This window comes from Ambystoma mexicanum, chromosome 13 (genome assembly GCF_040938575.1).
Source record: "Ambystoma mexicanum isolate Mex_15411 chromosome 13, UKY_AmexF1_1, whole genome shotgun sequence".
Classification (NCBI taxonomy): domain Eukaryota; kingdom Metazoa; phylum Chordata; class Amphibia; order Caudata; family Ambystomatidae; genus Ambystoma; species Ambystoma mexicanum.
The window spans coordinates 144271436-144286135 of NC_090938.1; the positions used below are offsets into that span (position 1 = coordinate 144271436).

Sequence of the window (14700 nt, forward strand, 5' to 3'; positions counted from 1 at the left end):
GCTGTGTGGAAACATCAAGAGAATGTCTTTAAATCTAGGAGAGAGGGCACGTCAAGTTAAGATTGAGTTCTTTGGACACCTGTTCGAATGCATAAGCAAGATTTGATCATGAGACATTTGTTGGGGATGTGGCCATGTTCGAGGAACATTGGAACTTACTTCTGGGAGTTTTACAAGGTGACATTTTTGGAGAGGAATTACCGATTTGATGAACAGTGCTGAAGGAAGATCTGGATTTTGACTTTGAGACTCTGATCTTGGGAGAAGATGCGATACTGGAGGACTTGAGTCGTCATCAAGTAACCCGGGTTTTCAAAGGGGTTTTAGTGGCAAAAAAACAAATCTTGCAAAATTGGAAGTAGATTGGTTTTCTGCCATGGAACTCATGGGTGGATTAAATGTATTCAACATGCAATATTGAAAAGGTGGTTTTAGAATGCAGAAAAAAGAATCCCTGTTTCAAAAATAATGTAGAGGGCCGCCTTTAGTTTGGATCAGGACTGATCTTGTGAGAAGTTTACAGCTAAGAAGTACATTTTTAATCTGTTTTTGTACAAAACGATTTTGTGGGTATATTTAATACCAGTGAGTATTTGTATCTGTGTTTAAGAACGCTGAAGGAAGTATTTCTCCTTTTTTACCCCCTTTTTTATTTTCTCCATTTCCTCTCTCCCTTCCCCCTGGATAGTGGGTGTGGACATTACATCATAGTTGGTTTGCATTGGAGGGTGGGATTAGGGTTTATACATTGTTGTAATCTTAGGTGGTTTTAGTTGTATGCTTCAGTTATTGTGTGTTTACTTGTTAGTTGAACATTTCGAATAAATTGGTTAAAAGTGTTCTTAGATCAGCCACCAAGTGGCAGCAGTTAACATAAGTTAAATTAATGTCCGAGAGCTAACTGTGTAGCAAGAGGGTCAAATGTTGTATCTCTGGTAAAACATGTAAGCAGGCAGGGTTTCTTTCCAGAAAGATATTGTGTTCATTAAACTATGCATTGCGCTGAATAAAAACCTACCATTACCCCAAGTTCCTTTATCACAAGTACGAGCTAAAGGGCAGATCATCCGCATGAAGCATGGAAAGGGATATCACACTGTAGCAGAGGTAAACATTCAAGATAAAAAGGCAAGAGTTTCATGTAAATCATACAAGGCTCTTTTATCCAAGTCCATAGTCGTGACCAGTCTCGTCATGAATGACATTCTGCCCATTCTGGACAAACGAGGCAGGTTTAGTAGTTCTTGGCATTCTGGTTCTTGTTTGGTTTTTATTTTGTAATCTGCCAATAAGTACTGGTCTCTTTTTGAAATGTTTTTTTTTAAAGAATTGTATATAGCTTATTACAAACTTTACATTAATCTTTATCATTAAAATGACCCTAATATTCTTTTAAATCTCCCCCAAAAAAAATCTACTTCAGGCAAAAGCAGGAGGAATAATCAAGATTTGGGACAAAAAAGAATAATTTGAATTTAATCTTCCCTCACAGTAGAATCCACTCAATTTGCTATATGATGTTTCATCAGTAATACAATGTTGTTAAATGTACTTATCCTGCTTTCACTTCTTTGGCTCCAACACTTGAAACATTTGTTTTAAAAAAAATGAGTAATGGCGTAATTTACTTTCTGATCTTCCATTTCATATATCAGATCCCACCATTTTTCTGCATCCAAACCCACTTTTTTGTCTATTACATTCATCAACTGTATAGATCTCAGATCCTTTAGATTCAGACAGAAGAGACAAATATGTTTCAAGGTTTCTCTCTTTGTTGCAAAGTCTACATAGATCTGATTCATCTTTTCTATATCATTTTAATGTTTTCCTGTTTTGCAGCACATTTAGTCGAAACGTCATTAACTTATTTTGGTCCAACAACGTATTTCGGTCCAACGTATTAGGAAACTTTCTCAAATATAATCTTGTTTGGTTCAGCTTGCCAATAGAGTTCTTATTTAGGCAGTGAATTTTTGAGGACGATCTTCTAGTTATATCATCCCAATCTATCGCCAAGATGTTCCTTTTTATTAACAGCAGGTTTTTACACAATGTTTCTTTCTCTAAACCCATTTCAACAAGTGGAGCTTCCAATTTTAACTTCCAGCTCTTAACTGCATCATCTTTGCCATTCTCTCTGCTTGTTAGCACTATGAATTGTGGTGGCGAAGGGTATATTAGTGTTCCTTTATAGTGCAATACTGTTCCTTTGGATAAGGGCATATGCCGAATTTAAACCTAATTTGTGGAGAATAGTGGCAACCGATACACTGGTCTATGAGTACCAAGATGCAAGGAGAATCCAAAAAGATTGCTCATGCGGGACCTGACAAAAATGGATGACTGTGGGCGGGTGCATTCCTGACAAGGTATGCATTTCATTGATGGAGCATAGGATCTACATCTGTATCCCCTGCACACATTCTTACTAATGTAATTCCTGCACACATCCTGATGTTGCCTCTAACCATCACACAAGACCTGTACACTATAACCAAGCATGTATGGTGGTGATGTAGGAATGATTGGTTTACTTAAGGTCGTCTCTTGCTTGTGCCCATAATGTGAAAGAAGCAGAGTCTTTGTTGTATTAATTTACTGTTAGGGGTTGTGTGTAATAGGGTTTTTATTTCTCCTTAAATTGTATGTTTCACTGCTTTCTCTTTTCAGGGTCTGAGGCATGGCCTCCTGGAGTTTGCTTGAAGTATGTTGGTGGGGACCAGTTTGGCCACGTGAATATGGTGCTAGTAAGGTCGCTGGAGTCCCAAGAAATAGCAGATGTCAGCGTCCAGATGTGTAGCCCCAGCAATGCTGGAATGTTCCAGGGTCAGTGGCGCATGTGCACTGCAACTGGACTCTACTTTGGTGGTGAGTGTTGTTGTACTTTGTTTTAATAAAATTAAGCTGGCAGGGGTTGGCTTGCTCAGCTTTTGAAAGATGCAGTTTGGTGGTTATTACGCCTTTTTAGCAACTCTTGACAGCCACCTTTGGCAGGATCACAAAGTGCTTTGGGGAACTTAAGTAGCCATTGGGCTACCCGCTTTGCAACCCCTGTAGGTGATACATTGGGTGGTGGGGGTCCACCCCTGCCCCCCTCTCCAAAGCTCCCTCAAACTCCCCTCAGTGTAGTCACCCAGCAAGGGAAAGTCCTTAGTATCTTACCAGGAAATGTCTCGTGTGGAAAGGTACTTTAATACTATTCTCATTTAAGGGGAAAGGTACTAGAGGGAAGAAATCACAGTAAATCGGTCTCAGGATGGGCTTTCCGTCTTGACAGTACAGGCAGGAAGTTTGCTGTTTTGTTTTGGGCCGTCTGGAAGTCTATGTGCAAAGCTTGACCACTTCATGAGAGTTCCTTGGGTGCATACTTCCTGTAACAGATTTTGGGACAAAGCCTGCTTATCAGGCAACAGTGAGATCAGTAACCTAGTGTAAAGGCTAGCTACAAGTGAAGTTATTGTGTGCAATCTTGGGATCTGCTAAAACGGACTATTAAAACCCTTCAGGGCTGGAGCACTGAATGAATTACTTTGTTAGGGGAAACCACAATGCCTGAACATAATGGAGAAATAGGGCTTTCACTTGGGGAGTTAATGGAATCGCAACGCCCACACCGTTTGCAAAAACATGACTGGTGGGGAAAGAAACCCACACATCTGAACTGTTAAAGTAACAATTCGAGCCATAATGTAAAGAGGCAAAAACAACTAGGCAATCAGGGTTTTAAGATCTTCCCGGAAGTTGGTGTTGCAGTATTGAGAACAACAGAAGAGATAGAGAAGGGGGTGGGGGCGAGCAGTATTAAACGTCCAAAGATAAAAAGTCCAAGCCATAATGGGGTTAAGACTAGTAGGCGTGGCCTGAGAAAGGAGCAGGTTGAGGCCTTTATCCACAAGATGGCAAGAGCTGCAGAATATTGAATAGGAGCATCAAGAGAAACAGGACTCCTGGCCCAGATTATGCTGGTAGCTGCAAAGCCACCACTGCTAAAAGGACGTTAGCAACATTGAGAACCCGAGAACAGCCAGTTTGTGGGCTCCCGACCAAGAGTAGAACCTTGTCTGGATGAGGGAAATTTTTAATTCCTGCAGCTTGAAAAGTACTTGATGGGGTTGGGGGGGTGAATTCTTCCCATGAGACATCTAGAGCAAGAAACTTCAAGGTCTGCCCTTATAAGGGTGTACTAGGAGATCCTTGGGGCAAGAGAGGTATTGGGAAATGTCTTACCCCGGTACCATTGTGTCCCTCCTACACTCATTGTTGCTGCCATCTGCCAAGGCCAGGTAAAGAAGCATGCTGGGTTACTTAAAGCTCACTGAGAATGTGAGCCCTTTGAAGCTTACATTCCTTGTTGTGCACATTGATATATGCACTGAATCTTGTAATAAGAACTTTTGGCCCCGTAGCATAGGCCCTTAACTAGGTTATGGGAAGAAATCCCCATTTATGTTTGGTAGATGTTATCCCAGTTCTTATAGAGGTTTTCTCACTCCATCTGGACATTGGGATTCTGGTTCATGATTAATCGATTCCTAGTCGAGGATACCAGGCTAATTCTAGTACTGGAGATTGGAGCTGGAGGACCATTGAGCGTTATCTCTGCAACCTTGAAGCATTGAATAAGGTTATAAAACTACCCTGTGGGTCCTCAAACCCTTTTTCTTGATTCAGAACCTCCAACTTACCAAAAAAGCGCTTTACTGTTTGTAACCCCTTTCCCTACTGCCCTGATCTTTTGGTTTAACACCTACTAAAAGCTGTGTCACAGAAAATCGCACATGCTAACATAAGTCATTCAGTTCGGGAGACTGTAGTCCAGTCCCTCTTCCCACCAAAAAGGAACCAAGGAACCAAAAAAAACACAGGTGGGAAAGGCAACAAGTTGAGCATCCACAAAAAGTAGACACGAGAATCCCCAAAATAGAAATTTGAATGGTTTGTGTCCTCCCACGTATTCATCTTTGATATTTCCAATATCCGGATTTGCTGCTTCCGAATTCTTTTTTCAGCAGGGGGTGCAGTGTGTCGATGGCAGTGTAGTCTGTCCCTCGGCGGTCTCCGTATTGACGTCAACGTCACCGCAGGTATATGTAGCACATGCATCGCCCATTGGCCTCGGTTCTGTCTTCCCGCCCACCAATGCAAAATGACTTTGTCTTCGGCATTGTCCGCTCCTCGATCCGGCTTGGCAAAATGTTGTGACTGCGGTGTAAAGATGTCCGTGACGGACCATCACAGGATCTACATGTGGTGCCTGGGGTCGACTCATCTGTCTTTGGAGTGCAAGGACTGGTTAGCTATAACAGCCAAAGCTCTGAGAGCGTAGAGTGAAGCTTGCTGCAGGTAAGAACCAAAAATCCCCCTCGACTTCATCAAAACAAAATACCTCAGACGAGTTGAGCACAGTTTCTCCTTGTCAAAAAATCCAAACATTCCCGTTCACAAAGTGGTTCACACCACTTGTCGACAAACAGTGCCACAGATGGTCATCTTCCTCGTATTCTAGTTCACCGGAATGGGTCGTTTGCCCCACCAAATCGGACCCTAAACTCTTTTCACTGGGCCAGAAGGGTTTTTGAGAAAGCGACCTTGGCCCCCTCGGCAACACCTAAAGGTGATGCTCTGGTCGAAAGACCCGGAAGCACAAGAGCTGTGCGTCCTCAGACCGGGCTGCCAAGTCTGGTCCCAAGAGTGATCCCAACCCTCGAATTGAGAAAGTCTCCTCCAAGACTAAACTATTGACGCCGAAGGACTTTATTCCGACAGGACCGTAAAGTGTGGCATTGATGCCATCGGTGCCCATAACTGCAGAGAAGACATAGACGCTTCGAGTGTCGACCTACTCGCCACCGCATGCATCGAAACCGTCGAGGCTATCGACGCAACGGTCGAAGCCATTGACGTCAACAATTTAGTCTCTGGTCACAACAAATCTAATGCCAACTTCGATTGAGAAGTCTTTCACCCCATTGCCACGCTCAGAATTCTTCAAATCTCTCTTCTATATATGAAGATGCAGAGGGATCCTCTGATGCGAGACACTTTTGATTACAGTATGGGACGTCATCGGTGCCAGAAGCAATCGCTCATGATAAACTTGCAAGAATGCTTCCATGCGGCAAGTGGAATAGACACCTCACCACGCCGAGGTAACCTACAGCCAGCTAATGTCAAGGGTCATGGAATACATGAAGTGGTCAAGACCTACACCTGTCTTTGAACAGGATGATCTGATATTGATATTACTGATATTCGACAGAGGGCCACAGGAGCACGCAATTGTCCCTTTTCATCAAGCCTTACAGTGGTGTGTGGCTGTAAATTAAAAAACTGATGGCTAAGTGCAGGTTGCTGAATGTATAGCTCTGACCCATTTTTACCGCTCCCAACACCAGAAAGCCTGGTAGTTCAGGCAGCCACCTCCACGAGTAGGCAAAATGCCTATCCTACGACACTGATGGATAGAGACGACAAACGTTATGGTGCTATGGCCAAAAAGTTTTTTTCAGCCGGGAGTATGGCCTTGAAGTCGGCCAATGCTACGTGCATGCTAGCAAGGTTCATGCACACCCTTTGGGAGTGCATTTCTATGGGGGCTGACCATATCCCCGAAGGGGAGGAGCAAGATGGATTCCTTAACATTGTCAAGGATGGGAAATATGCAATGTGCGAATCTCTCCAAACTGGTCTCAGTTCTGTTGACCGTATCGGTAGAGCTATGGTGGCTAGTACTGTGATGCACAGGTTTGCCTGGTTGAGAAAGTCAGGATTTGCTCCAGACGTACAATCCAGGCTTCTTAACATGCCCTTTGACGGCACTCATTTATTTGGAAAGAAAGCTGATGAGAGTTTGGAGAAGCTGCAAACTTCCAACGTGGCGGTCAAATCCCTTGGAGCTGCAATAAGACAAACTCAAAACCGCCCCACGGTTACGCCCTGGAGGAGTAGGCCCTTTCACCACTACTTCATATTTGGAATAGGCAGAGGACAGCCAGCTCAAAGAGGACAAAGACGATTCCCCGGCAGTGGACGGGGAAGAAGTACGAAGACCGCTACAGTAGCGGCTGCCTTACCTTAAGCCGCTCCAAAACCTCTCTGAGGTCTTCTTTCACAAGACTGCAGTAGGAGGCAGGTTGTCACAGCATCTGACAGAATGGCGGGCTATTACTTCAGATGTATGGGCATTGGAAACCGTTGCCCAAGGTTATTGGCTCCCTTTTCTGCAAAAACCTCAGTCATCCACTGCGGAACAACTCTTTGAAGGTTCCAGATCCGCTCCTTAAGCAGGAGATTTTAACCCTGCTAGAGAAAGGTGCTGTAGAGCCAGTACCTGTAGCAGAGAGGAACAAGGGTTGGTACTCCCTGTATTTTCTAATCCCCCAAGAAGGACAGAGGACTGAGACCCATCTTGGACTTGATAGACTTGAACAAGTTCCTCAGAAAAGACAAGTTCAAGATGGTAACCCTTTCTCATATCCTTCAGGCCCTCAAGCTTCAGGATTGGATGCTATCATTAGACCTCCAAGATGGTTACTTTCATGTGCCGATCTATCACAAGCACACAGTACCTGAGGTTTGCTGTTGGCAGTTCTCATTATCAGTTCCGGGATCTGCGATTTAGGCTGAGTCCACCCCCCCGCCCCTCCCCTCCGCCCCATTGGTTTTCACCAACAGCGCTGATGGTGATTGTGGCAGCGAGTCTCAGGAGGGGGGGGGTGGCGTCTACCCCTACCTAGGTGATTGGCTGATCAGAGCTGGTTCCCCAGAACAGGCCCTGGAACATCTCAGCTACACCCGTCACTCCCGCCACAGGCTGGGATTTGTTAGGAAAGGTTTGTATGCAGTACCCTCTGGGAACACTACAAATAACTCTCAATACAGGTATACTAAACCCAACCTTTGTTATAAGCTTGTACTACACAGTTTTGGGAACGTGTTGAGCAGCCAGGTTAATCTCAAGAGGGGTCAATGTGAGCTTTAGTGGAGTTAGAGATTTACATTTACAAGTATTCAAATAAACTCTTACACTCAAGGTTTCTTGAATAAACAATTATTAATTGATCAGTCAGAAAAAGCCTTCAGAAGGGAGCAATATAATAACACTCGAATACACTTCATGAAATACACTCTTAATATCTCTATAAATAACCTTTTGGGATGGCCCACAGACACTACCTACACTCTCAGGTGACTTCAATTGCTAAGCTGCTGGGGACATTAATGTATCACTGATCATATAGTAATAAGTCAAAGGAAAATATTATTTAGAGCAACAAAGAGACCACAAATATTCTTAAGCAGGCAAATACTTTCAGATCCCCCAATAAGTCATTCAGTGGAAGAGGCTAAGCCAAAGTCAATAGGCAAGTCTATGTAAGCTGAAGTACTACTTTGTAGGTAAGTAGATAGTCTTTGCACAATGTTTCAGAAGTCTTTGAAGAAAAAGATGAATCAATGTAGGGCCACAAGCTGTTAGACTTGTGACTAGAAGAATATGCAAGCAACTGTACAGTAAGAGGTAAGTTCTCGCAGACTTTGTACAGTACCTTTTTAAAGTGAAGAAAAGATGCAGCAGATGACTCCTGTTCCTGTCCAGGTCTGCAGATCCCTCTGTTCTGGACCTCAGTCGTGGGTACAAGAGGGAGGATGTCGGACTCATGCACTGTACTGGGACGGTCAAAACTTCACTTTCAGTGGCTGTTCAATGTTTCAGCTCCTCGCGTCTACCCCAAATAGCAACACTGCGGTTCCTGGCTGTCGAAATGGACGTTCCTTGCTTCTGGGTTACAGCACTCTGTTGAGGGGGCTCAGGCTTGGTCAGTCCTGCTTCCTGGGAGTCCGGAGGATCTTCCTAGAGCTGTTGGCCAGCTTAAAAGCAACGCACACCTTTTGGTGTGCCTCTCCCTGACTATAAGGTTTCCAGTAGCAACTCTGGAAATTCAACCAGCTTCGAGATGATGTCCCTGTAAGATGGCTTACTTTGGCGTTGATTGGTTCCACCAACTGAAGGGGAGAAGTCTTCCTTGCAGTGGCTTCTCTGTGGATGCGAACTTGCCGTTTAGGCACTGCAGCAGGGCTTCACCCAGCAAACCAACGGTTCAGGAGTTGCAGTAGGCGTCCTCTTCAAGTTCTTCTTCGGTTGCTTCGTCCAGTGTTCGACTCTGCTTGCCAAGCCAAAAGACTCACCTTTTATTCAGTTCTCTCCCATTCGTTGCAGCCAGCCAATCATGCCAGAGTGCATTTGGGTCTCCTAGGAGACTAAGCACAGGGAGTTTCGGGCTCCTCCCTCACTTCCTGCCTACCCCAGACATCATGGAGCCAGAGGCGGGCTTCACTCTTGAATCCCGCCAAAGGCAAAACGCACAATGGGACCAAACCTGGTTTGGTGTGCAGAGTAAATCTCAAGAAGGACCTTTCCACAAAGAAATGGCGAAAAAAGAAGACTGGGGCCATTTTGACAAAAATGTCACCCTTGGGTGCTTTACTGCAGCTGCAAACGCAGCCTGTGGTAAATGCACACCATGGTAGTTAAAACGAAACCACTGCCACAAGCCGTTCAGTGAGGAAAGGGTAACATAAAAAATGTTACCCGAGAAGCTAGACAAAGGGGATACTAGGTAACCCCTCCAGCACCCTATTGTAAAATGGTGTGTGCTGGGTCTAGAAAGTTACAAATGGAAGTAAAGACAATGTCACTTTACTGTTCTGGGAAACAGTAGTTTATCCCAAAGAAGGTATTCAAACCTTAGGAAAATCGGAAAGACTTCCCTGTGTCACTGCACTGAAGGGGCTGTGTGACACAATGTAAAAGATACCTATGAAGTTTGTCAGACTCCACAATCAAAAGAAAGTGTTCAAAATCACAGTAAAATACATGGCTGTGGGGGAAGGGGGGTCTCTCGCTACAGGTTTAAAAATCAAGTCCTCAACATCCAGCAAAGTTGCTTGGTGTCTCTGAGGTGGAGAGAATTGGCAAATTTCTGAGAATTCTCCCTAACGGGCTCCTCCCTCAACTTCAAGAACTTCCACTTGATATCATCACAAAGACTCCAATTCATCGGAGCAGTCCTGGATGCATCTCTGGGAAAAGCCTTGCTACCAGAGGTGAGGGCTCAAGACATTCTGCAGATGGTGACCAATTTCCAGAATGCTCTGCATCTACCGGCCTTAGATTTTCTGAGGTTGCTCGGCCTCATGGCATCCTGCATTTTTCTGTTTCTGAAGGCTCACCTCAGAATGGGATCTCTCCAGTGGGCTCTCAGGACCCAGTGGTCACAATTCTCAGGAAGAATGTCAAATCGCCTATAAACTGGATCTTCAGTGGTGGGGCTTTGCGAAGAACATCTTGAAAGGAGAACAGTATTGGCATCCATGGCCGGAGATAACCGTAGTGACGGTCGCCTCACTTACAGGGTGAGGAGCCAATACCAACGATTTGACAATCAGCGGTCGTTGGTCTCCATTGGAGTCCAAACTGCATATCAACCTTTCATCGCTGAGGGCAATCAGACTAGCGCTGAAGGCCTCCCTGCCATCTGTAAGGGGAAAGAATGTCTTGATAATGACGGACAACACAGTGGCCATGTGCTACCTCAACAAGAGGTGGTGTAGGGTCACTACCACTGTGCAGAGAGGCAGTGCAGCTCTGGTTCTGGGCAAGAAGGAATCTGTCGGAAGTGCACCTAGCCGGAGAGAAGAACACGATGGCGGATGCTCTGAGCAGGCTGAGCAGTTTCCCACAAGTAGGAACTAGCTCAGGAAGTCCTTACGGAGATCTTCACCCTTTGGGGAATCTCTAGTGGATCGGTCTGGAACTGGTGCTAACCGAAAGTGCTAACTGTACTGCTCAAGGGAGTTTCCCCCAAGAGGAGGTCTAGGTGACGAGTTTGTGGTGGACTGGTAATTTCCACTCCTATATGCGTCTCCTCCAATCCCAGTCATTCTTCACGTAATCAGGAGGTAAAGAAAGTTCAGGAACTCAATGATTCTCATTGCCCCAGACTGGGCCAGTAGGACGTGGTACCCGGACCTTCTGGACATGTCCATCTGCCCTGCGATACATCTTCCACAAAGAGGACCTTCTTTCGCAAGAGGAGGGTCAGGTTCTCCATCCGGATATCGGGACGCTCAGCCTTCATGCATGGTTTCTGAGAGCTGAGATACAAGGATTAGGACCTCTTGGATGATGTAATGGAGATTTTACTTTCGGCCAGAAGGCCAGCAACCAAATCTTTATACCGCTGCCGCTGGAATAAATTCTGAAGCTGGTGTAGAGATAAGAATGTTGACCCTTTTTCATGTAATACACTGACAGTGTTATACTTCCTATTAGATCTGGCAATTCGAATGGATTGTGTCCTCCAATGCATACCACATCTTTGACATGTAATGTCCACAGCTGTGCACTTCAGAAACTTTTTCGGCAGATGGCGTCCTGCATCAATGGCATCGGGTCCATGTCCCTCAAGGGCCTCCATCAAGGACAGCGTCACAGGATGTTATAAATAGGACGCACGGCGCCCGTTGCCCCAGTTCAGTTTTTTTCCACGAACGTGTTAACTTCGTGAGACTCGGCATACCTTGTGTGTTTTCTTCATTGAAGATGTCTTTTGCATCGACCCCTCCGATTCCGCGGTCCGGCTTCAAGGCCTGCCGGGACTGCAAGTCTAAGCTCACCGACCTCCCCCACCGCATTTGTTTGTGGTGCCTGGGCGAGTCGCATGACACAAACGACTGCTCGAAATGCCAGTTGCTGACTGTCAAGGCCTTGCGGAAAGGGAAGCTCCAGGTAGGTAGGGGCTCTAAGCCGGTTAAGTCCTGCACTTCCAAGTCCAAGGGGGTTTCCACAGACTACTTGAGGAGGGTCTCTCCGCGTCTGAAGGATTCCTGGGGATCTCTGTCCCGGAGTGGTTCCCTCCACTCGTCTTCCTCGTCCCGGCACTCAAGGAAGCTCCATCACCGGTCGCCTTCCCCGCCGTCCTCGTAGGATGGTGCCTCAAGGAAGGTTTTGTGCACTACAAAGTCCTCAACTCCAGAGGAATAGGCAGCTTTTAAGAGATCCATGATGGTGATTTTTCAATCGCAGGACAAAGGGTCCAGTTGTGCCTTCTGACGAAGCCGGCCAGGATCGGTCTTGTTCCGTGGCTCACACGCCTTCGGGCTCGAGTTCACGACGCAACGCTCATCGGGAGCCGTCGAGGTCTCATAGGGACAATGAATCGAAGGGTCGCAAGAGACTGTCTCTAGGTCTCGGTCCCAGCGAGACTGCAGCCACCTATTGAGGGCACGGGCCGGCGTCGACTTGTTTGGCGCCATTTCCATCCGATTCGGACATAAACGCCTTGCTGTGAGATCAGCCACCGGCGCCGTCGACACTGAAGCCTTCGCGATCACGCGTCAAGGTTGTCCATACTCTCGACGTCTAAGCCTTCAACGCTACCGGCGCCTTTGGGGATTTTTTTTCGCGAAATTTGTCGTTTGAGTACCCAGACATCGTGGATCCTCCAAGGAAGGCTACATCGACGAAGGTGAGCCCAGATTTGGCCCCCAGGTCCTCTTCTGTCCCCAGACCTGGATTTCAACCCCCTCTGGATGATATTTTTGAAGAGGAGGAAAGGTCTGAGGTAGAGGAACCTGGTGACCTTGATGATGATCCAATTTGTTTCTGGTGATAGTCAGCTGGAGGAGATGAGGCAGACCCTCCATGATGCAAGTGGGCTGGACACTTCCCCGGAAGTGGAGTTTGGTAGACCGGAGCATGGGGCTCATGCAGAGTCGGTGTGCCGGGCCGGAGGGTGGGGGGTGGGAGGGGTCAGGTTCTCCATCCAGAGGTCAAGACTCAACCTTCACGCTTGGTATCTGAAAGGTTGAGGTATAAGGATTGGGACCTCCCGGATGACGTGATTGAGGTGTTGCTTTCGGCCAGGCGGCCTGCTGCAAAATCCCTGTACCGTTGGCGTAACTTCTGCGACTGGTGCAGGGATCAGTGTTGATCCTTTTCAGTGCTTCATCCCTATGGTTTTGTCTTTCTTGCTTTCTTTGGCCCACAGGGGCCTTCAAGTGGGTACCATTAAGGGTTATCTGGCGGCGCTGTCTATCTTTAAGCGCTCCTCTGAAGAATGTTCTTACTTTAAGATTCCTTTTATTTCTCAGTTTCTTAAAGGACTGACTAATGTATTCCCACTGTCCCCTTTCCAGGTGCCAGTTGGGGATTTGAATTTGGTTTTGAGATTTATCATGGGTGCTCCGTTTGAACCTTTGCACTCTTGTCCTTTGAGATTACTGTCCTTTAAGACTGTGTTCTTGGTTGCGGTTACTTCCGCTCGCAGAGTGAATTGCAGGCACTTTCAGCTAAGCCACCCTGTTAGACCATAAATGGAATAAAGGCACAATAACCATATACTAAATGACACGCACAGTCGTGAGGTTCGATTTCCAAACTGGTCTGGTTTATTCATAAAGTAGCTCAGTCGGCCGACCGGGTCTCAACGCCTCACAACGTGTGTTCCCAGACACCGCGAGATGAGAGCGAGCAGCGCTCAAGTAGTTGGATTCTCTCTCTCTCTCTCTCTCTCTCTCTCTCTCTCTCTCTCTCTCTCTCTCTCTCTCTCTCTCTCTCTCTCTCTCTCTCTCTCTCTCTCTCTCTCTCTCTCTCTCTCTCTCTCTCTCTCTCTCTCTCTCTCTCTCTCTCTCTCTCTCTCTCTCTCTCTCTCTCTCTCTCTCTCTCTCTCTCTCTCTCTCTCTCTCTCTCTCTCTCTCTCTCATATATACAAGCTAGGGTTCGGTAATTGACAGTTATGACAAGTCTTCATTCAGTCTAAACATTAGTATTCTTGCAGAGACGGTTTTCTGTTATGGGGAACACGGGGCTCTGGCACAGGGAAGGATATCCTGTTCTTGCAGGGAGACATTCCAACTAACGTTATCGGTTTGCTGCGGCTCATGGGCTAAGGCTCCGACAGTTCTGAAGCAGAGAAAAATACCATCCTTCGTGGGCTACTCATTAGGCACGGCTTTCGCACAGCTTCAAGGCCTCAGTGAGAGGAAAACAATGCATTTCTGTACGGCTCTACATTCCTATCTACGTTAGCATTCAGAGTTCAAGCTGTGGCCTCGCACTGTGTGGGGATCTGAGGCATAGAATATATTTGCAAAGCGTTACAAAATAGAAAATGGCCGGCATCTACAAAATGGACTCCCAATGGTCACATTCAGGTTTCACGGTTTGCAATATTTGTCACATGATGGGATTTGCTTCTGGCCAATATATCATTCATATCATTCAGGCTATGTATTTGCATTTATGGTCTAACAACCCTTTACTTTGTTTCACAAGGACAGGGTTGTACTGCGAGTACGTCCTTCTTTTGTACCCAAGGTTGTCTCTGAATATCATTTGAGTCAAAAGGTGGTTCTTTCATCTTTCTACCCTCCTTCTCCTGGTAAGGAAGAGGAGCATCTCCATCGGTTAGCTCCTAGGAGAGCTCTTAGCTTTTACATTTCTAGCCTGTCCAGGGTCAGAGTGGATGATTAAATCTTTGTAGGATATGCTGGACACAGATTGGGCCAGGCTGATGGCAAACAGACCTTGTCCAGGTGGAATATTCTTACCATTACGGAGTGTTACCGGTTGGTGGGTAAAGACCCTCCTGAAGGGTTAAGAGCTCACTCTACTAGGGCCGTGGCTACTTCCAACAC

The 14700-nt window shown here is 46.2% G+C and overlaps 1 protein-coding gene across 1 annotated transcript in view; it reads left to right on the forward strand.

The window, feature by feature from the left end:
• Window positions 1–14700, forward strand: part of ILRUN (inflammation and lipid regulator with UBA-like and NBR1-like domains) — a 395284-nt gene that overhangs the window by 187847 nt on the left and 192737 nt on the right. Inside the window, exon 3 of the mRNA XM_069633501.1 lies at window positions 2674–2871. Within this exon, the coding sequence (XP_069489602.1) occupies window positions 2674–2871 (198 nt within the window). The remainder of the gene's footprint in view (window positions 1–2673; window positions 2872–14700) is intronic.